The sequence below is a fragment of the Triticum dicoccoides genome, chromosome 1B (assembly GCF_002162155.2).
Source record: "Triticum dicoccoides isolate Atlit2015 ecotype Zavitan chromosome 1B, WEW_v2.0, whole genome shotgun sequence".
Classification (NCBI taxonomy): Eukaryota; Viridiplantae; Streptophyta; class Magnoliopsida; order Poales; family Poaceae; genus Triticum; species Triticum dicoccoides.
In genome coordinates this window covers 467,771,342-467,795,027 of record NC_041381.1, presented here as the reverse complement: position 1 = coordinate 467,795,027, position 23,686 = coordinate 467,771,342, and the positions used below count along the sequence as shown (strand labels likewise).

Genomic DNA, 23,686 nt, shown 5'->3' with positions numbered 1-23,686 from the left:
ATCCGGTATCTTACAGCGGAGCGTGCAGAACTTGGTGGTAAGGGCGGGGTCGCGGCAGGAGGACCCCAATCGAAGGTCGTACCACCGATTCGGTTGCGGCGCCGTGCTCGGCTCGCCGGTGTTGTTGCTCGCCATCCCCACGCCGCTACGGGGCTGTCAGGTCGTAGTCGAAGCAACGGGGAGGAGTCCCGAAGGCCGCGGGTCGCCAATAGCGGATGGGCGCGGGTGCGTTGGCACTTGGGGTAGGGGTAGGCGTGGCTGCGAGGCAGGCGGTGGCGGCGCGCGGACAGCGGTGAGGGGCGGGGCGGGGCGGGAGGTCAGATGAGATCGAGAGGAAGGGTCGTGCTGGTGGGTGCGTTTGTTTTTTTCTCTCTCGCTCGTACCGCTTCAGGTTCAGTTGAGGACTGCGGGCCAAATATACCTTTCTTTTTAAAAAAAATAAAACATCCTCTTTATTTATCAGTAATAATGGTTACATCGTCTAAAAGAAAATTTACAATATCGTTCATAGGTTCCTCAAACCAGTCCCTTGTCTCAAAAAATTTGGCTACTCTAGCAACTTCATGAGCTATTTTATTTGCCTTTCTATTACAGTGTTCAAATCTAACTAACGAAAAATCATAAGCCAAAAAATAACAATCATCAAACACAGCTGCCGCCGCTCCCGCTGTATGTCCTCCATTCTTCATCGTGTCAATTACTTTCATATTGTCGGAGTTAACAACAAGTCGGTTACTTCCCGCCTTTTGTGCAAGTAATAAGCCAAAACGTAGTGCCATGGCTTCTGCTGTTAAAACATTTGCACAGCAATCCATCTTCCAGTTCCCTCCATCAATAAATCTTCCTTTATCATCTCTAAGTACAGCTCCCGCTGTGTCTCTAAGCATGTCTTGATCGAAAGAAGCATCGACATTTAACAAGTTGCTCCCCACTTTTACCTATTCTCTCATCATGCACACTATTCACATCAGCAACTATGCCATCTCAACAAAAACCTGGTCCCATGAGGACATGTCATCACTTTCTTGGTCCACCCATGAACCAGCAGCTAACTTACATTATTGGCCACAAATGCAGCCACCAATGAACCAGCAAGCCACGTATTCAAACTATTGATGCATCTCCCAACTGTTCTCCCCAAGCGTACGTTTTAGTCTGTTCAGCTTCTTCATCATTGTCTTACCAAAATGTATAGGGACTATTTTGAAAAAATGACACGACAGTGAACCCGGCAGTCCGGCACACTCAATGCGTGCTTTTATTAGTAGGTATTAGTAGAACGCCCGTGCGTCGCTACGGGCTATAATACATATAAATGAATTAGACAAATAATTAAGGTCGTCTTCAAGGTTGAAGCTCATTTCTTCCTCTTACATCCGGACATGTTCGGACATTAAACGAGCGCCCGTGCGTTGCAGCTGGAGCATAATATTGCTTTGTGATGACATAAAAAAGATATATAGTGACATTTGATTAAAAAAAGATGTCGTGTGTAGTTTCTAACCATGTCGATATGTGTGTCCATCGTCTTTCTCTGTCAAGCTCTTTCGATTATTTCTTTCCTGGCATAGCAGGTCTCCTTGTCCAATCTATTTACCCCTTTATGTGCAATCACCTGGTCCCACTCCACCTCTCCTTCCTAGATGGCGTACTCATCTCATGTCACCCCAACTGCATTGGTTCTCATTCCGACATCATTTTGTCCCCATTGACTTGCCCTTCCATATCCTACATTAGTCGTAGCACACCTTACCATTTTGTTCACACATATCTCATCATCACCACATTCTGATAGGTAACCTTGGTCACATTCTGGCCAAGTATGAACTGTAGAACACACACATACACACAGTAGATAAAAATGACTAAATCTGATATGCTACTTGTAAGCTTATTAACTTCAATGGCAAGGAAAGATACATAGAAACAGCTATGAATTCGAATATCCATTTTTGAGCCCGCGCTCAGCTGCACCTAGTGAACAGTAAACACAAGAAAAATACAAAAAAAATCCTTTTTTTCATAAAAGATGCTTCGGTGCATGAGGTCCAAAAAATATATAACTTGTTGCATCTTCCAAAAAAATATAACTTGTTGCACACAGTAATGAATCTATCGTGTCAAGTTTCAAGAACATGTTCTCCCTTGAATGCACTATATAAAACAAAGCAAACGATAAACTCATTTTTTACAAACAATGACATCATTTGAAATGCCCCTAATGAGTGTCCATCGGACTTGTCAGCTAAGTTAGCAACCATGTCATTCTAACAAGTGCATCTGTTGGTTCAAGATTTATGAAAAACTCTACCTTTTTTGTGAATTATGAAAAACTGTACCTAGGAACGCAAATATGTAATATTTTTAGCATTACTTTTCAACTCAATTTAGCACATATAAGTTTCAAGTTTCCGATTAAATATTTAAAACATCAATACTAATTTATTTTTAAGTTTGATTGAAGGTTCTTTGAAAGCATTACATTTCATGGACAGGAAAGAGTACATGTTTATAAGACCAATTACTTGAATTAACGTGTGATGTTGCTCTCTATATCAGAAAATTCAAGGAAGGTTGAAGCGTTTAAAAAATAGATTTAAGCGGGTGATGAGCAATCAAAGCTCATGTCTCAACCACTGATAGCAGATTCATATGATCCAAGGTGAGAGGACCATTATGTGGACATAGTCAAGAATTAGCATATGACGATTAGCAGTATAGTTCATAGAATTAACTTATCTTCACGACATATCCTTCCAGCAAGAAGAATAAACTGTCAGTTTAATATAACCAAATACTACCTCCGTCCGGGTTTATTGGTCCTTATTGTATTTTGTGCCAAATTTTAACCATAGATTAAACTAACAAAATGTTCACGCATGTCACCAAAAATCATATTTTTGAAAACTATGTTCAAATAAGAATTCAATGAGATAATTTTTCTTGACATGCATTAAGATTTTGTTACTAATCTTTAGTCAAAATTTGACACAAACTACAAAGGGGACCTATAAACCAGGACGGAGGTAGTAGATACCAGTGATAGATGTGTATATATGTTATGGTTCCTAACTCAATTAATTTTATGAAGTAGAGTTTCATGAACCAAATGAGGGATATTTTTACCAAAGAGAATCAATCGGCTTAAGTAGATTGTGTAATACTCCCTCCGTCCCAAAATTCTTGTCTTAGATTTGTCTAAATATGGATGCATCAAGTCACATTTTAGTATTAGATACATCCGTATCTTGGCAAATCTAAGACAAGAATTCTGGGACGGAGGGAGTATGTTGTTGGAGGAGGACGACCCAATAAACCTTATTTCATCGGCACCAACATGTCCTCTCCTTTGCCCTTATGCTCCTGGCGCGGCATCATGGTCGATGATGGCTCCAGCCGCTGGAGCCTAATGAGCCGCCACGTGACATCAGCTCCTCAATTCATCATGGTCTGCTACGCTAGGCATGTGCCTCTGCTTCTCGCCGTCCACGCCCTAAGGCTGTATCAAAAGTTCACAATAAAATCAATTGTTTGCATTACCTCTTGTTTTCTAAACATGCAGAGTTCTTTGTGTTAAGCAAGATAGATCAAAATCAGAAACAATTCAATCTAAAAAAGGTGTACATGGTCATTAGGCCCATGTACATAGAGAATTTATAAATTTGACAAAGAAAATGGAACCACAATAAAAAGAACAGGTGCATAATGCATTTCAATTGTTACAAAAATATATCATCAAAGAAGATGAAAGTAGAGATTATTTTTATACAATATATATTGAAGGAAATATGCCCTAGAGGCAATAATAAAGTTGTTATTTATATTTCCTTATATCATGATAAATATTTATTATTCATGCTAGAATTGTATTAACCGGAAACTTAGTACATGTGTGAATACATAGACAAAACATAGTGTCCCTATTATGCCTCTACTTGACTAGCTCGTTAATCAAAGATGGTTATATTTCCTAATGATAGACATGTGTTGTCATTTGATGAATGGGATCACATCATTAGGAGAATGATGTGATGGACAAGACCCATCCGTTAGCTTAGCATTATGATCGTTACAGTTTCATTGCTACTGCTCTCTTCATAACTTATACATGTTCCTCAGACTATGAGATTATGCAACTCCCGAATACCGAAGGAACACTTTGTGTGCTACCAACGTCACAACGTAAAAGGGTGATTATAAAGGTGCTCTACATGTGTCTCCGAAGGTGTTTGTTGGGTTCAAGATTAGGATTTGTCACTCTGTGTTTCGGAGAGGTATCTGTGGGCCCTCTCGATAATGCTCATCACTATAAGCCTTGCAAGCATTGTAACTAATGAGTTAGTTGCGGGATGAAGTATTAGGAAATGAGTAAAGAGACTTGTCGGTGATGAGATTGAACTAGGTATGATGATACCGACGATCGAATCTCGGACAAGTAACATACCGATGACAAAGGGAACAACGTATGTTGTTATGCGGTTTGACCGAAAGATCTTCATAGAATATGTAGGAGCCAATATGAGCATCCAGGTTCCTCTATTGGTTATTGACCGGATATGTGTCTCGGTCATGTGTACATAGTTCTCGAACCCGTAGGGTCCGCACGCTTAACATTCGATGACGATATGTATTATGAGTTATGTGTTCTTAATGACCGAAGTTTGTTCGTAGTCAAGGTTGAGATCACGGACATGAAGAGGAGTCTCGAAATGGTCGAGACATAAAGATTGATATATGATACGTCTCCAACGTATCTATAATTTTTGATTGTTCCATGCTATTATATTACCCCTTTTGGATGTTTATGGTCTTTATTTTACACATTTATATCGTTTTTGGCACTAACCTACTAACTGGAGGCCAGCCCATATTGCTGGTTTTTTTTGCCTATTTCAGTATTTCAAAGAAAAGGAATATCAAATGGAGTCCAAATGGAATGAAACATTCGGGAGCATGATTTTTGGAACAAACGTGATCCAGAGGACTTGGAGTGCAAGTCAAGAAGCGATCGAGGCGGACACGAGGGTGGAGGGCGCGCCCACCCCCTGGCGCCCCCCTATCTCGTGGGCCCCTCGGGCGGCCACCGACCTACTTCTTCCTCCTATATATACCCATGTACCCCGAAAACATCCAGGGAGCCAACGAAAAACAATTTCCACCGCCATAACCTTCTGTATCCGCGAGATCTCATCTTGGAGCCTTCGCAAGCGCTCCGCCGGAGGGGGAATCGACCACGGAGGGCTTATACATCAACACCATAGCCCCTCCGATGAGTTGTGAGTAGTTTACCACAGACCTTCGGGTCCATAGTTATTAGCTAGATGGCTTCTTCTCTCTTTTTGGATGTCAATACCATGTTTTCCCCCTCTCTTGTGGAGATCTATTCGATGTAACTCTTTTTGCGGTGTGTTTGTCGAGATCCGATGAATTGTGGGTTTATGATCAAGTTTATCTATGAGAAATATTTGAATCTCCTCTGAATTCTTTTATGTATGATTGAGTTATCTTTGCAAGTCTCTTCGAATTATCAGTTTGGTTTGGCCTACTAGATTGATCTTTCTTGCCATGGGAGAAGTGCTTAGCTTTGGGTTCAATCTTGCGGTGTCCTTACCCAGTGACAGCAGGGGTTGCAAGGCACATATTGTATTGTTGCCATCGAGGATAAAAAGATGGGGTTTATATCATATTGCACGAGTTTATCCCTCTACATCATGTCATCTTTCTTAATGTGTTACTCTGTTCTTATGAACTTAATACTCTAGATGCATGCTGGATAGCGGTCGATGTGTGGAGTAATAGTAGTAGATGCAGGCAGGAGTCGGTTTACTTGTTGCGGACGTGATGCCTATATACATGATCATGCCTAGATAATCACATAATTATTCGCTTTTCTATCAATTGCTCGATAGTAATTTGTTCACCCACCGTAATACTTATGCTATCTTGAGAGAAGCCACTAGTGAAACCTATGGCCCCGGGTCTATATTTTATCATATAAGCTTTCAATCTACTTTTATTTGCATCTTTACTTTTCCAATCTATATTATAAAATACCAAAAATATATTTATCTTATCATACTATATCTATCAGATATCACTTTCGCAAGTGGTCGTGAAGGGATTGACAACCTCTTTATTGCGTTGGTTGCGAGTTCTTTATTTGTTTGTGTAGGTGCGTGGGACTTTTGAGGAGCCTCCTACTGGATTGATACCTTGGTTCTCAAAAACTAAGGGAAATACTTACGCTACTATTGCTACATCACCCTTTCCTCTTCAAGGAAAACCAACGCAAGCTCAAGACGTAGCAAGAAGGATTTCTAGCACCGTTGCCGGGGAGGTCTTCGCTCAAGTCAAGACATACCAAGTACCCATCACAAACTTATCTCCCTCGCATTTACATTATTTGTCATTTGCCTCTCGTTTTCCTCTCCCCCACTTCACCCTTGCCGTTTTATTTTCCCTCTCTTTCCCAATCTTCCTCTCTCTTTTGTTAGCTCTCTTTTTCTTCCTCGCTTTTGTTTGCCGTTATGTCTGAAATTTGGGAGATTATTGTCGATATGGACAATAATGTGTTGGGGAACGTAGCAGAAATTCAAAATTTTCCTATGAGTCACCAAGATCTATCTATGGAGAGACTAGCAACGAGAGAGAGGGGAGTGCATCTACATACCTTGTATATCGCTAAGCGGAAGCGTTCAAGTGAACGGGGTTGATGGAGTCATACTCGTCGTGATCCAAATCACCGATGATCCTAGTGCCGAACGGACGGCACCTCCACGTTCAACACACGTGCAACCCGGTGACGTCTCCCACGCCTTGATCCAGCAAGGAGAGAGGGAGAGGTTGGGGAAGACTCCGTCCAGCAGCAGCACAACGGCGTAGTGGTGATGGAGGAGCGTGGTATTCCAGCAGGGCTTCGCCAAGCACCGCGAGAGAAGAGTAGAAAGAGAGGTAGGGCTGCGTCAGGGAGAGGTGGAAACTCTTATGTTTGCAGCCCCAAATACCTCAAGTATATATAGGGGAGAGGGAGGGGGTGCGCCCCCTTTAGGGTTCCCACCCCAAGGGGTCCGGCAGCCCCAAAACCCATCTAGGGTGGCGGCCAAGGGGGGAAGGGAAACTTGCCCCCCAAGTAAGGTGGAGGCGCCCCCTCCGCAAACCCTAGGCGCCTTGGGCCCTAGTGGGGGGCGCACCAGCCCACCTGGGGCTGGTCCCCTCCCACACTTGGCCCATGCAGCCCTCTGGGGCCGGTGGCCCCACTTGGTGGACCCCCGGGACCCTCCCGGTGGTCGCTGTACATTACCGATAACACCCGAAACTTTTCCGGTGACGAAAACAGGACTTCCCATATATAAATCTTTACCTCCGGACCATTCTGGAACTCCTCGTGACGTCCGGGATCTCATCCGGGACTCCGAACAACATTTGGTAACCACATATATCTATTCCCTATAACCCTAGCGTCATCGAACCTTAAGTGTGTAGACCCTACGGGTTCGGGAACCATGCAGACATGACCGAGACGTTCTCCGGTCAATAACCAATAGCGGGATCTAGATACCCATGTTGGCTCCCACATGTTCCACGATAATCTCATCAGATGAACCACGATGTCGAGGATTCAATCAATCCCGTATACAATTCCCTTTGTCTAGCGGTATTGTACTTGCCCGAGATTCGATCATCGGTATCCTGATACCTTGTTCAATCTCGTTACCGGCAAGTCTCTTTACTCATTCCGTAACACATCATCTCGTGATCAACCCCTTGGTCACATTGTGCACATTATGATGATGTCCTACCGAGTGGGCCCAGAGATACCTCTCCATTACACGGAGTGACAAATCCCAGTCTCGATTCGTGCCAACCCAACAGACACTTTCGGAGATACCCGTAGTGCACCTTTATAGCCACCCAGTTACGTTGTGACGTTTGGTACACCCAAAGCATACCTACGGTATCCGGGAGTTGCACAATCTCATGGTCTAAGGAAATGATACTTGACATTAGAAAAGCTTTAGCATACGAACTACATGATCTTTGTGCTAGGCTTAGGATTGGGTCTTGTCCATCACATCATTTTCCTAATGATGTGATCCCGTTATCAACGACATCCAATGTCCATGGTCAGGAAACCATAACCATCTATTGATCAACGAGCTAGTCAACTAGAGGCTTACTAGGGACATGGTGTTGTCTATGTACCCACACATGTATCTGAGTTTCCTATCAATACAATTATAGCATGGATAATAAACGATTATCATGAACAAGGAAATATAATAATAACTAATTTATTATTGCCTCTAGGGCATATTTCCAACAGTCTCCCACTTGCACTAGAGTCAATAATCTAGTTCACATCGCCATGTGATTAACACTGACAGGTCACATCGCCATGTGACCAACATCCAAAGAGTTTACAAGTGTCACTAAACTAGTTCACATCACCATGTGATTAAGACTCAATGAGTTCTAGGGTTTGATCATGTTTTGCTTGTGAGAGAAGTTTTAGTCAACGGGTCTGCAACATTCAGATCCGTATGTATTTCGCAAATCTCTAGGTCATATTATAAATGTTGCTTCCACGCTCCACTTGGAGCTATTCCAAATGGTTGCTCCATTATACGTATTCGGTTTGCTACTCAGAGTCATTCGGATAGGTGTTAAAGCTTGCATCGACATAACCCTTTATGCCGAACTCTTTATCACCTCCATAACCGAGAAACATTTCCTTATTCCTCTAAAGATAATTTTGACTGCTATCTAGTTATCCACTCCTGGATCACCTTTGTACCCTCTTGCCAGACATGTGGCAAGGCACACATCAGGTGCGGTACTCAGCATGGCATACCATATAGAGCCTATGTCAAAAGCATAGGGGACGACCTTCGTCCTTCCTCTTTCTTCTGCCGTGGTCGAGCTTTAAGTCTTAACTTCATATCTTACAACTCAGGCAAGAACTCCTTCTTTGACTGATCCATCTTGAACACCTTCAAGATCATGTCAAGGTATGTGCTCATTTGAAAGTACCATTTAGCGTTTTTGATCTATCCTCATAGATCTTGATGCTCAATGTTCAAGCAGCTTAATTCAGGTTTTCTATTGAAAAACACTTTTCAAATAACCCTATATGCTTTCTAGAAATTCTACATCATTTCGGATCAACAATGTCATTCACATATACTTATCAGAAATTCTATAGTGCTCCCACTCACTTCTTTGGAAATACAAGTTTCTCATAAACTTTGTATAAACCCAAAATCTTTGATCATCTCATCAAAGCATACATTCCAACTCCAAGATGCTTACCCCAGTCCTTAGAAGGATTGCTGGAGCTTCGCATACTTGTTAGCGTCTTTCAAGATTTGTCAAAACCTTCTGGTTGTATCACATACAACCTTTCCTCAAGAAAATTGTCGAGGAAACAATGTTTTGACATCCTATCTGCAAGATTTCATAAATAATGCAGTAACTACTAATCCAATTCCAATAGACTCTTAGCATCGCTACGAGTGAGAAAGCCTCACCGTAGTCAACTCCTTGAACTTGTCGGAAATCATCTTAATGACAACTCGAGCTTTCTTAATGGTGATACTTACCATCATTGTCCATCTTCCTTTTAAAATCCATCTGTACTCAACAACCTTACGACCATCAAGTAGTTCTTCCAAAGTCTTTACTTTGTATTCATACATGGATCCTCTCTCGGATTTTATGGCCTCGAGCCATTCGTCGGAATCCGGGCCCACCATCGCTTCTCCATAGCTCGTAGGTTCATTGTTGTCTAGCAACATGACCTCCAAGACAGGATCACCGTACCACTCTGAAGCAGTACCTATCCTTGTCGTCCTACGAGGTTTGGTAGTGACTTGATCTGAAGTTTCATGATCACTATCATCAACTTCCACTTCAATTGGTGTAGGTGCCACAGAACAACTTCCTGTGCCCAGCTACGCTCTAGTTGAAGTGATGGTTCAACAACCTCATCAAGTCTCCACCATCCTCCCACTCAATTCTTTCAAGAAAAACTTTTCCTCGAGAAAGGACCTGATTCAAGAAACAATCCATATTGCTTTCGGATCTGAATTAGGAGGTGTACCCAACTGTTTTGGGTGTCCTATGAAGATGCATTTTATCCACTTTGGGTTCGAGCTTATCAACCTGAAACTTTTTCACATAAGCGTTGCAGCCCCAAACCTTTTAAGAAACGACAGCTTAGGTTTCTCCAAACCATAGTTCAAACGGTGTTGTCTCAGCGGAATTACGTGGTGCCCTATTTAAAGTGAATGTGGTTGTCTCTAATGCTTGACCCATGAACGATAGTGGTAATTCGATAAGAGACATCATGGTACGCACCATATCCAATAGGGTGCAACTATGATGTTCGGACACACCATCACACTATGGTGTTCCAGGCGGTATTAATTGTGAAACAATTTCCACAATGTCTTAATTGCGTGCCAAAGCTCGTAACTCAGATACTCATCTCTATGATCATATCATAGACATTTTATCCTCTTGTCACGATGATCTTCAACTTCACTCTGAAATTACTTGAACCATTCAATAATTCAGACTTGTGTTTCATCAAGTAAATATACTCAGTATCTACTCAAATCATCCGTGAAGTAAGAACATAACGATATCCACTGCGTGCCTCAGCACTCATTGGACTGCACACATCAAAATGTATTACTTCCAATAAGTTGCTTTCTTGTTCCATTTTACTGAAAAAGAGGCTTTCAGTCATCTTGCCCATGTGGTATGATTTGCATGTCTCAAGTGATTCAAAATCAAGTGAGTCCAAACGGTCCATTTGCATGGAGTTTCTTCATGCATATACACCAATAGACATGGTTCGCATGTCTCAAACTTTTCAAAATGAGTGAGTCCAAAGATCCATCAACATGGAGCTTCTTCATGTGTTTTATACCAATATGACTTACATGGCAGTGCCACGAGTAAGTGGTACTATCATTACTATCTTATATTTTTTGGCATGAAAATGTGTATCACTACGATCGAGATAAACCATTCTTTTAGGTGCAAGACCATTGAAGGTATTATTCAAAAATTAGAGTAACCATTATTCTCCTTAAATGAATAACCGTATTGCGATAGACATAATCCAATCATGTCTATGCTCAACGCAAACACCAAATAACAATTATTTAGGTTTAACACCAATCTCGATGGTAGAGGGAGCGTGCAATGCTTGATCACATCAACCTTGGAAACACTTCCAACACATATCGTCAGCTGACCTTTAGCTAGTCTCTATTTATTCTGTAGCTTTTATTTCGAGTTACTAACACTTAGCAACCGAACCGGTATCTAATACCCTGGTGCTACTAGGAGTACTAGTAAAGTACACATTAACATAATGTATATCCAATATACTTCTATCGACCTTGCCAGCCTTCTCATCTACCAAGTATCTAGGGTAATTCTGCTCCAGTGGTTGTTCCCCTTATTATAGAAGCACTTAGTCTCGGGTTTGGGTTCAACCTTGGGCTTCTTCACTAGAGAAGCAGCTGATTTGCCGTTTCATGAAGTATCCCTTCTTGCCCTTGCCCTTCTTGAAACTAGTGGTTTCACCAACCATCAACAATTGATGCTCCTTCTTGATTTCTACTTTTGCGGTGTCAAACATCGCGAATATCTCAAGGATCATCTTATCTATCCCTGATATGTTATAGTTCATCACGAAGCTCTAGCAGCTTGGTGGCAATGATTTTGGAGAAACATCACTATCTCATCTGGAAGATCAACTCCCACTCGATTCAAGTGATTGTTGTACTCAGACAATCTGAGCACAAGCTCAACAATTGAGCTTTTCTCCCTTAGTTTGCAGGCTAAGAAAATCGTCGGAGGTCTTATACCTCTTGACGTGGGCACGAGCCTGAAATCCCAATTTCAGCCCTCGAAACATCTCATATGTTCCACGACATTTTGAATTCGTCTTTGGTGCCTCAACTATAAACCGTTTAACTGAACTATCACATAGTTATCAAAACATGTATGTCAGATGTTCGCAACATCCATAGACGATGTTCGAGGTTTAGCACACTGAGCGGTGCTTTAAGGACATAAGCTTTCTACGCAGCAATGAGGATAATCCTCAGTTTACGGACCTAGTCCGCATAATTGCTACTATCAACTTTCAACTAAATTTTCTCTAGGAACATATCTAAAACAGTAGAACTAAAGCGCGAGCTACGACATAATTTGCAAGAATCTTTTGACTATGTTCCGGATAATTAAGTTCATCTTATGAACTCCCACTCAGATAGACATCCCTCTAGTCATCTAAGTGATTACATGATCCGAGTCAACTAGGCCGTGTCCGATCATCACGTGAGACGGACTAGTCGTCATTGGTGAACATCTTCATGTTGATCGTATCTACCATACGACTCATGCTCGACCTTTCGGTCTCTTGTGTTCCAAGGCCATGTCTGTACATGCTAGGCTCGTCAAGTCAACCTAAGTGTTTCGCGTGTGTAAATCTGGCTTACACCCGTTGTATGTGAACGTTAGAATCTATCACACCCGATCATCACGTGGTGCTTCGAAACAACGAACTTTCGCAACGGTGCACAGTTAGGGGGAACACTTTCTTGAAATTTTAATGAGGGATCATCTTATTTACTACCGTCGTTCTAAGCAAATAAGATGCATAAACATGATAAACATCACATGCAATCAAAAAGTGACATGATATGGCCAATATCATTTTGCTCCTTTTGATCTCCATCTTCGGGGCTCCATGATCATCATCGTCACCGGCATGACACCATGATCTCCATCATCGTGTCTCCATGAAGTTGTTTCGCCAACTATTACTTCTACTACTATGGCTAATGGTTTAGCAATAAAGTAAAGTAATTACATGACGTTGTTCAATGACACGCAGGTCATACAATAAATAAAGACAACTCCGATGGCTCCTCCCGGTTGTCATACTCATCGACATGCAAGTCGTGATTCCTATTACAAGAACATGATCAATCTCATACATCACATATCATTCATCACATTCTTTTGATCATATCACATCACATAGCATACCCTGCAAAAACAAGTTAGACGTCCTCTAATTGTTGTTTGCATGTTTTACGTGGCTGCTATGGGTTTCTAGCAAGAACGTTTCTTACCTACGCAAAAGCCACAACGTGATATGCCAATTGCTATTTACCCTTCATAAGGACCCTTTTCATCGAATCTGTTCCGACTAAAGTGGGAGAGACTAGCACCCGCTAGCCACCATATCCAACAAGTGTGTGTCAGTCGGTGGAACCAGTCTCACGTAAGTGTACGTGTAAGGTCGGTCCGGGCCGCTTCATCCCACAATACCATCGAAACAAGATTGGACTAGTAACGGTAAGCATATTGAACAAAATCAACGCCCACAACAATTTGTGTTCTACTCGTGCATAGAATCTACGCAATAGACCTAGCTGTGATACCACTGTTGGGGAACGTAACAGAAATTCAAAATTTTCCTACGAGTCACCAAGATCTATCTATGGAGAGACTAGCAACGAGAGAGAGGGGAGTGCATCTACATACCCTTGTAGATCGCTAAGCGGAAGCGTTCAAGTGAACGGGGTTGATGGAGTCGTACTCATCGTGATCCAAATCACCGATGATCCTAGTGTCGAACGGACGGCACCTCCACGTTCAACACACGTGCAGCCCGGTGACGTCTCCCACACCTTGATCCAGCAAGGAGAGAGGGAGAGGTTGGGGAAGACTCTGTCCAGCAGCAGCACAACGGCGTGGTGGTGATGGAGGAGCGTGGTATTCCAGCAGGGCTTCGCCAAGCACCGCGAGAGAAGAGGAGAAAGAGAGGTAGGGCTGCGCCAGGGAGAGGTGGAAACTCTTATGTTTGCAGCCCCAAATACCTCAAGTATATATAGGGGAGAGGGAGGGGGGTGCGCCCCCTTTAGGGTTCCCACCCCAAGGGGTGCGGCAGCCCCAAAACCCATCTAGGGTGGCGGCCAAGGGGGGGGGAGAGGGTAAACTTGCCCCCCAAGTAAGGTGGAGGCGCCCCCTCCCCAAACCCTAGGCGCCTTGGGCCCTGGTGGGGGGGCGCACCAGCCCACCTGGGGCTGGTCCCCTCCCACACTTGGACCATGCAGCCCTCTGGGGCCGGTGGCCCCACTTGGTGGACCCCCGGGACCCTCCCGGTGGTCCCGGTACATTACCGATAACACCCGAAACTTTTCCGGTGACCAAAACAGGACTTCTCATATATAAATCTTTACCTACGGACCATTCCGGAACTCCTCGTGACATCCGGGATCTCATTCGGGACTCTGAACAACATTCGGTAACCACATATATCTATTCCGTATAACCCTAGCGTCATCGAACCTTAAGTGTGTAGACCCTACGGGTTCGGGAACCATGCAGACATGACCGAGACGTTCTCCGATCAATAACCAACAGCGGGATCTGGATACCCATGTTGGCTCCCACATGTTCCACGATGATCTCATTAGATGAACCAAGATGTCGAGGATTCAATCAATCCTGTATACAATTCCCTTTGTCTAGCGGTATTGTACTTGCCCGAGATTCGATCGTCGGTATCCCGATACCTTGTTCAATCTCGTTACCGGCAAGTCTCTTTATTCGTTCCATAACACATCATCCCATGATCAACCCCTTGGTCACATTGTGCACATTATGATGATGTCCTACCAAGTGGGCCTAGAAATACCTCTCTGTTACACGGAGTGACAAATCCCAGTCTCGATTCGTGCCAACCCAACAGACACTTTCGGAGATACCCGTAGTGCACCTTTATAGCCACCCAGTTACGTTGTGACGTTTGGTACACCCAAAGCATTCCTACGGTATCCGGGAGTTGCACAATCTCATGGTCTAAGGAAATGATACTTGACATTAGAAAAGCTTTAGCATATGAACTACACGATCTTTGTGCTAGGCTTAGGATTGGGTCTTGTCCATCACATCATTCTCCTAATGATGTGATCCCGTTATCAACGACATCCAATGTCCATGGTCAGGAAACCGTAACCATCTGTTGATCAACGAGCTAGTCAACTAGAGGCTTACTAGGGACATGGTGTTGTCTATGTACCCACACATGTATCTGAGTTTCCTATCAATACAATTATAGCATGGATAATAAACGATTATCATGAACAAGGAAATATAATAATAACTAATTTATTATTGCCTCTAGGGCATATTTCCAACATAATGATAACATGGAAAATTCGGAGGCTCCGGCTGAAGAACCCCCTATCTTGCATACTAAAAAAATTCGAATCGGTAGTGGTAACATTATTGGAAAAGGTGTTATTCAAGATTTCTTTACTTGTGCCAGTGATTTACCTTCTATGGGTGGTTCTATTCTTCATAGAACTAGTAGTCTTGCGGATTCTATCGCTATGCTTGTAGTTGAACTTGAAAGACAATTTATGCATATGCATCCTTGCATACAAAGAATTTTCCTAAAGTTTTCTAATATTGAGCATTCTTCTGTTAAGCATGCTGTTACTATCTTTTTGGCTCATGAGTTTAGATTTATAATAAGAGAGGCCAAAGAAATCTTTGAGCACTATAGGGTGGACGCTGGTCGTCCTCCCATAGAGGCGACCCTCTTCGATCAACAGGAAATTAGGCGTTTTCAATCTTTGGACTATGTTGCTTTCAATGAAAACCTTAGAAAAAGGTTCCTACCAATGTCCCAGTTTATAGAATTTTCGAACTTAATAATGATTTTTCTCTTTGAAATAACGAGCTAGGATACTCTTTTGAGTATAGGCTCACGAAATTCTGCCAAAAGAATGCTTATAATGATGAATTAGTTGTGCATTATGAAGGGCCAAAGGAGGAACCTGTTCCTCTTGTGATTGATCTTGGGGATTTTTGTCCCGCTAAATTTAGGTCTTTTGATTACTTTTGATTGCCTCAAAGAAAACTTGCTGCTGAACGTAGAGAATATGAGATGAGTTTTCAAGATCTATCTTATTGTTATGGCACTACTTAGATCTATCTTCGCTTTTATGCCTAGCTAGGGGCGTTAAACGATAGCGCTAGTTGGGAGGCAACCCAATTTTATTTGTGTTTTTTGTTTTTGTTTCTGTTTAGTAATAAATTTTGCATCTACCTTATGTTTAGATGTGTTTTTATGTTTTAATTAGTGTTTGTGCCAAGTAGAACCTATAGGATAACCTATGGTGATAGTTAATTTGATTCTGCTGAAAAACAGAAACTTTACACGCACGAAATTAGTTTTGTTAAATCACAGAAATGTGCTTTTGCGTTGATTATTTTTTATGCTGATCTATAGACAAATTTTCCAGGACTTCCTATTTTGGTAGGATTTTTAGAGTTCCAGAAGTTTGCGTTAGTTACAGATTGCTACAGACTGTTCTGTTTTTGACAGATTCTGTTTTTCGTGTGTTGTTTGCTTATTTTGATGCATCTATGGCTAGTATTCAGTGGTATGAACCATAGAGAACTTGGAAGAAAGTATGTTTAACACCAATATAAATAAATAATGAGTTCATTACAGTACCTTATGTGGTGGTTTTGTTTTCTTTCACTAACAAAGCTTATGAGATTTCCTGTTGAGTTTTGTGTTGTGAAGTTTTCAAGTTTTGGGTAAAGATTTGATGGACTATGGAATAAGGAGTGGCAAAAGCCTAAACTTGGGGATGCCCATGGCACCCCAAGATATTCAAGAATAGCCAAAAGCCTAAGCTTGGGGATGCATGCCCCGGGAAGGCATCCCCTCTTTCGTCTTTGTTCATTGGTAACTTTACTTGGAGCTATATTTTTATTCGCCACATGATATGTGTTTTGCTTGGAGCGTCGTGTATGATATTAGTATTTGCTTTTTAGTTTTCCACAATCATCCTTGCCATACACACCTTTTGGGAGAAGCCTACTTTACTAGAATTTATTAGAATACTCCATGTGCTTCACTTATATCTTTTGAGCTAGATAGTTTTTGCTCTAGTGCTTCACTTATATCTTTTAGAGCACGAGGGTGGCTTAATTTTGTAGAAATTGCTAGTCTCTCATGCTTCACTTATATTATTTTGAGAGTCTTTTAGAACAGCATGGTATTTGCTATGGTTATAAAATTGGTCCTAGAATGGTTGGCATCCAAGTTGGGTATAATAAAAACTATCATAGGAAGTGAATTGGATGCTATGATCAATTTGATACTTGATAATTGTTTCGAGATATGGAGGCAGTGATATTAAAGTCATTCTAGTTGGGTGATTATGAATTTAAAGAATGCTTGTGTTGAAGTTAGCAAGTCCCATAGCATGCACATATGGTTAAAGTTGTGTAACAAATTTGAAACATGAAGTGTACTTGGATTGTGCATCCTTATGAGTGGCGGTCGGGGACGAGCGATGGTCTTTTCCTACCAATCTATCCCTCTAGGAGCATGCGTGTAGTGCTTGGTTTTTGACGACTTCTAAATTTTTGCAATAAGAATATGAGTTCTTTTGACTAATGTTGAGTCCATGGATTATACGCACTTTTAGCTTTCCACCATTGTTAGCCTCTTCGGTACCGTGCATTGCCCTTTCTCACCTTGTTAGTTGGTGAAAACTTCGTCGGTGCATCCAAACCCCGTGATATGATATGCTCTATCACACATAAACCTCCTTATATCTTCCTCAAAACAGCCACCATACCTACCTATTATGGCATTTCCATAGCCATTCTGAGATATATTACCATGCAACTTTCCACCGTTCTGTGTATCATCATGACATGCATTATTTTTGTCATATTGCCATTGCATGATCATGTAGTTGACATCGTATTTGTGGCAAAGCCACCATGCATAATTTTTCATACATGTCACTCTTGATTCATTGCACCATCCCGGTACACCGCTGGAGGCATTCATATAGAGCCATATCTTGTTCTAGTTTTGTGTTGTAATTCATATGTTGTAAATCAATAAAAGTGTCATGATCATCATTATTAGAGCATTGTCCCCAAAAAGAAAAAAAAAAGAAAAAAAGGCCAAAAAAAGGAAGGCTAAAGAAAAAAAAAGAAAAAAGAAAAAAAGAAGAAATAAAAAAGGGGCAATGTTACTATCTCCTTTTCCACACTTGTGCTTCAAAGTAGCACCATGTCCTTGATATAGCGAGTCTCATATATTGTGCTTCAAAGTAGCACCATGTTTTTCATATATAGAGTCTCATATGTTGTCACTTTCATATACTAGTGGGAATTTTTCATCATAGAACTTGGCTTGTATATTCCTATGATGGGCTTCCTCAAATGGCCTAGGTCTTCGTGAGCAAGCAAGTTGGATGCACACCCACTTAGTTTCTTTTGTTGAGCTTTCATTCATTTATAGCTCTAGTGCATCCGTTGCATGGCAATCCCTACTCCTCATGTTGACATCAATTGATGGGCATCTCCATAGCCCGTGGATTATCCTCGTCAATGTGAGACTTTCTCCTTTTTTGTCTTCTCCACACAATCCCCATCATCATATTCTATTCCACCCATAGTGCTATATCCATGGCTCATGCTCATGTATTGCGTGAAAGTTGAAAACCTTTGAGATTATTTAAGTACGAAACAATTGCTTGGCTTGTCATCGGGGGTGTAGAATTTGGGAACATTTTTGTGTGACGAAAATGAAGCATAGCCTAACTATATGATTTTGTTGGGATGAACTTTATTTAGCCATGTTATTTTGAGAAGACATGATTGCTTTTATTAGTATGCTTGAAGTATTACTATTTCTTTTGTCAATATGAACTTTTATTTTGAATCATTTGGATCTGAACATTCATGCCACAATAAAGAAAATTACATTGAGAATTATGCTAGGTAGCATTCCACATCGAAAATTCTGTTTTTATCATTTACCTACTCGAGGACGAGCAGGAATTAAGCTTAGGGATGCTTGATACATCTCCAACGTATCTATAATTTTTTATTGTTCCATGATATTATATTACCCATTTTGGATGTTTATGGGCTTTATTTTACACATTTATATCATTTTTGGGACTAACCTACTAACCGGAGGCCCACCCCATATTGTTGTTTTTTTGCCTATTTCAGTATTTCGAAGAAAAGGAATATCAAACGGAGTCCAAACGGAATGAAACCTTCGGGAGCGTGATTTTTGGAACAAACATGATCCAGAGGACTTGGAGTGCAAGTCAAGAAGCGATCGAGGCGGCCACGAGGGTGGAGGGCACCCCCCGGGCACGCCCCCCTATCTCGTGGGCCCCTCGGGTGGCCACCGACCTACTTCTTCCTCCTATATATACCCATGTACCCCGAAAACATACAGGGAGCCAACGAAAAACAATTTCCACCGCCGTAACCTTCTGTATCTGCTAGATCCCATCTTGGAGCCTTCGCCGGCGCTCCGTCGGAGGGGGAATCAACCATGGAGGGCTTCTACATCAACACCATAGCCCCTCCGATAAGTTGTGAGTAGTTTACCACAGACCTTCGGGTCCATAGTTATTAGCTAGACGGCTTCTTCTCTCTTTTTGGATCTCAATACCATGTTCTCCCCCTCTCTTGTGGAGATCTATTCGATGCAACTCTTTTTGCAGTGTGTTTGCCGAGATCCGATGAATTGTGGGTTTATGATCAAGTTTATCTATGAGAAATATTTGAATTTTCTCTGAATTCTTTTATGTATGATTGAGTTATCTTTGCAAGTCTCTTCGAATTATTAGTTTGGTTTGGCCTACTAGATTGATCTTTCTTGCCATGGGAGAAGTGCTTAGCTTTGGGTTCAATCTTGCGGTGTCCTTACCCAGTGACATCAGGGGTTGCAAGGCACGTATTGTATTGTTGCCATCGAGGATAAAAAGATGGGGTTTATATCATATTGCATGAGTTTATCCCCCTACATCATGTCATCTTTCTTAATGTGTTATTCTGTTCTTATGAACTTAATACTCTAGATGCATGCTAGATAGCGGTCGATGTGTGGAGTAATAGTAGTAGATGCAGGCAGGAGTCGGTCTACTTGTTGCGGACGTGATGCCTATATACATGATCATGCCTAGATAATTTCATAATTATTCGCTTTTCTATCAATTGCTCGATAGTAATTTGTTCACCCACCGTAATACTTATGCTATCTTGAGATAAGCCACTAGTGAAACCTATGGCCCTCGGGTCTATCTTTTATCATATAAGCTTTCAATCTACTTTTATTTGCATCTTTACTTTTCCAATCTATATTATAAAATACCAAAAATATATTTATCTTATCATACTATATCTATCAGATCTCACTTTCGCAAGTGGCCGTGAAGGGATTGACAACCCCTTTATTGCGTTGGTTGCGAGTTCTTTGTTTGTTTGTGTAGGTGCGTGGGACTTTTGAGGAGCCTCCTACTGGATTGATACCTTGGTTCTCAAAAACTGAGGGAAATACTTACGCTACTATTGCTGCATCATCCTTTCCTCTTCAAGGAAAACCAACACAAGCTCAAGACATAGCAATATATTGGACGCCTATATTCAGACACCGGAAGTGTTCCAGAGAAGTTTCGGATAAAATCGGAGTGCCGGAGGGTTACCTGAACCCCCCGGAGGAACTAATGGGCCTAGATGGGCCTTAGTGGGAAGAGAGGAAGGGCCAGGAGGGGCTGGCCGCGCGCCTCCCTTGAGTCCGAATAGGACAAAGGAAGGGGCGCCCCCCCTTTCCTCCCCTTTCCCCTCTTCCTTCCTACTTCCCCCTCTTCCTTAGGTGGAAACCTACTAGGACTTGGAGTCCTAGTAGGATTCCCCTCTCTTGGCACGCCCTAGGAGGGCCGGCCGGCCTCCCCCTTGCTCCTTTATATACAGGGGCAGGGGGCACCCTAGAACACACAAGTTTCTCTCCCAACCGTGTGTGGTGCCCTCCTCCATAGTTACACAGCTTGATCATACCATCGTAGAGCTTAGGCGAAGCACTGCACCGGTAGCATCATCATCACCATCGCCATGCCGTCGTGCTGACGTAACTCACCCTCGTCCTCAACTGGATCAAGAGTACGAGGGGCATCATCGAGATGAACGTGTGCTGAACACGGAGGTACCGTACGTTCGGTACTTGGATCGGTTGGATCACGAAGACGTTCGACTACATGAACCGCGTTATTGAAATGCTTCCACTTTTGATCTACGAGGGTACGTAGACACAGTCTCCCCTCTCGTTGCTATGCATCACCTAGATAGATCTTGCGTGATCGTAGGAATTTTTTTGAAATTACCGTGTTCCCCAACAGTGGTATCAGAGTCAGGTTTATGCGTCGATTTTTGTTATATGCACGAGTAGAACACAAGTGAGTTGTGGTCGATAATAGTCATACTGCTTACCACCAACGTCTTACTTTGATTCGGTGGTATTGTTGGATGAAGCGGCCCAAACCAACATTACATGACCGCGTTCATGAGACTGGTTCTACCGACGTGCTTTTGCACAGAGGTGGCTGGCAGGTGTCTATTTCTCCAACTTTAGTTGAATCGAGTTTGACTATGGCCGGTCCTTGTTGAAGGTTAAAACAGCACAGTTGACGAAAAATCGTTGTGGTTTAGATGCATAGGTAAGAACGATTCTTGCTAGAAGCCCGTAGCAGCCACGTAAAAGTTGCAACAACAAAGTAGACGACGTCCAACTTTTTTTGTAGGGCTTGTTGTGATGTGATATGGTCAAGGCATGATGTGATATAATTTGTTGTATGAGATGATCATGTTTTGTAACAGAGTTATCGGCAACTAGCAGGAGCCATATGGTTGTTGCTTTATTGTATGCAATGCACGCCATGTAATTGTTTTACTTTATCACTAAGTGGTAGCGATAGTCATAGAAGCAATAGTTGGCGAGACGACAACGATGCTACGATGGAGATCATGGTGTCGCGCCGGTGATGATGGAGATCATGACGATGCTTCGGTGATGGAGATCATGAGCACAAGATGATGATGGCCATATCATGTCACATTTTTTGATTGCATGTGATGTTTATCTTTTATGCATCTTATTTTGCTTAGTATGGTGGTAGCATTATAAGATGATCCCTTACTAAATTTCATGGTATAAGTGTTCTTCCTGAGTATGCACCATTGCGACAGTTCTTCGTGCTAAGACACCATGTGATGATCGGGTGTGATAGGCTCTACGTTCACATACAATGGGTGCAAGCCAGTTTTGCACATGCAGAATACTCGGGTTAAACTTGATGAGCCTAGCATATGTAGATATGGCCTCGGAACACTGAGACTGAAAGGTCGAATGTGAATCATATAGTAGATATGATCAACATATATATTGATTTTCACCATTGAAAATTACTCCATATTACGTGATGATCAGACATGGTTTAGTTGATTTGGATCACGTGATCATTTAGATGACTATAGGGATGTCTATCTAAGTGGGAGTTCTTAAGTAATATGATTGATTGAACTTTAATTTACCATGAACTTAGTCCTGATAGTATTTTGCAAATTATGTTGTAGATCAATAGCTCGCGTTGTAGATGTTGGGGAACGTTGCAGAAAATTAAAATTTTGTCCTACGGTTTCACCAAGATCCATCTATGAGTTCATCTAGCAACGAGTCATGGGAGAGTGATTGCATCTACACACCACTTGTAGATCGCGTGCGGAAGCGTTCAATAGAACGGGGATGATGGAGTCGTACTCGCCGTGATTCAGATCACCGATGACCTAGTGCCGAACGGACAGCACCTCCGCGTTCAACACACGTACGGAGCGGATGACATCTCCTCCTTCTTGATCCAGCAAGGGGGAAGGAGATGTTGATGATGATCCAGCAGCACGACGGCGTGGTGGTGGATGCAGCAGAACTCCGGCAGGGCTTCGCTAAGCGCCTACGGGAGGAGGAGGAGGTGTAGCAGGAAGGGGAGGCGCCAAGGGCTTCTGGGTGCGGCCACCCCTCCCTCCCCTCCCTTTATATAGGTGCAAGAGAGGGGGGAAGCGAGCAGCCTTGCCCCTTCCTCCAAGGAAGGGGTGCGGCCAAGAGGGGGGGGGGAGGAGTCCATCCTCCCCAAGGCACCTCGGAGGTGCCTTCCCCTCTCAGGACTCTCCCCTCTCCAAGTCTTGTTGGCGCATGGGCCTCTTGGGGCTGGTGCCCTTGGCCCATATAGGCCAAGGCGCACCCCCCACAGCCCATGTGGCCCCCCGGGGCAGGTGGACCCCTGGACCCCTTTCGGCACTCCCGGTACAATACCGATAAAGTGCGAAACTTTTCTGGTGACCAAAATAAGACTTCCTATATATAAATCTTTACCTCCGGACCATTCCAAAACTCCTCGTGACATCTGGGATCTCATCCGGTACTCCGAACAACATTCGGTTTGATGCATACTCATATTCATACAACCCTAGCGTCACCGAACCTTAAGTGTGTAGACCCTACGGGTTCGGGAGACATGCAGACATGACCGAGACGTTCTCCGGTCAATAACCAACAGCGGGATCTGGATACCCATGTTGGCTCCCACATGTTCCACGATGATCTCATCGGATGAACCACGATTTCAAGGACTCAATCGATCCCATATACAATTCCCTTTGTCTAGCGGCATTGTACTTGCCCGAGATTCGATCGTCGGTATCCCGATACCTTGTTCAATCTCGTTACTGGCAAGTCTCTTTACTCGTTCCGTAACACATCATC

The 23,686-nt window shown here is 42.6% G+C and overlaps 1 protein-coding gene across 1 annotated transcript in view; it reads right to left on the bottom strand.

Moving 5' to 3' along the window:
* Positions 1 to 364, bottom strand: part of LOC119341668 (ell-associated factor Eaf-like) — a 13,350-nt gene extending 12,986 nt beyond the window's left edge. Inside the window, exon 1 of the mRNA XM_037613535.1 lies at positions 15 to 364. Within this exon, the coding sequence (XP_037469432.1) occupies positions 15 to 135 (121 nt within the window). The 5' untranslated portion in view covers positions 136 to 364. The remainder of the gene's footprint in view (positions 1 to 14) is intronic.
* Positions 365 to 23,686: the final 23,322 nt, after the last annotated feature.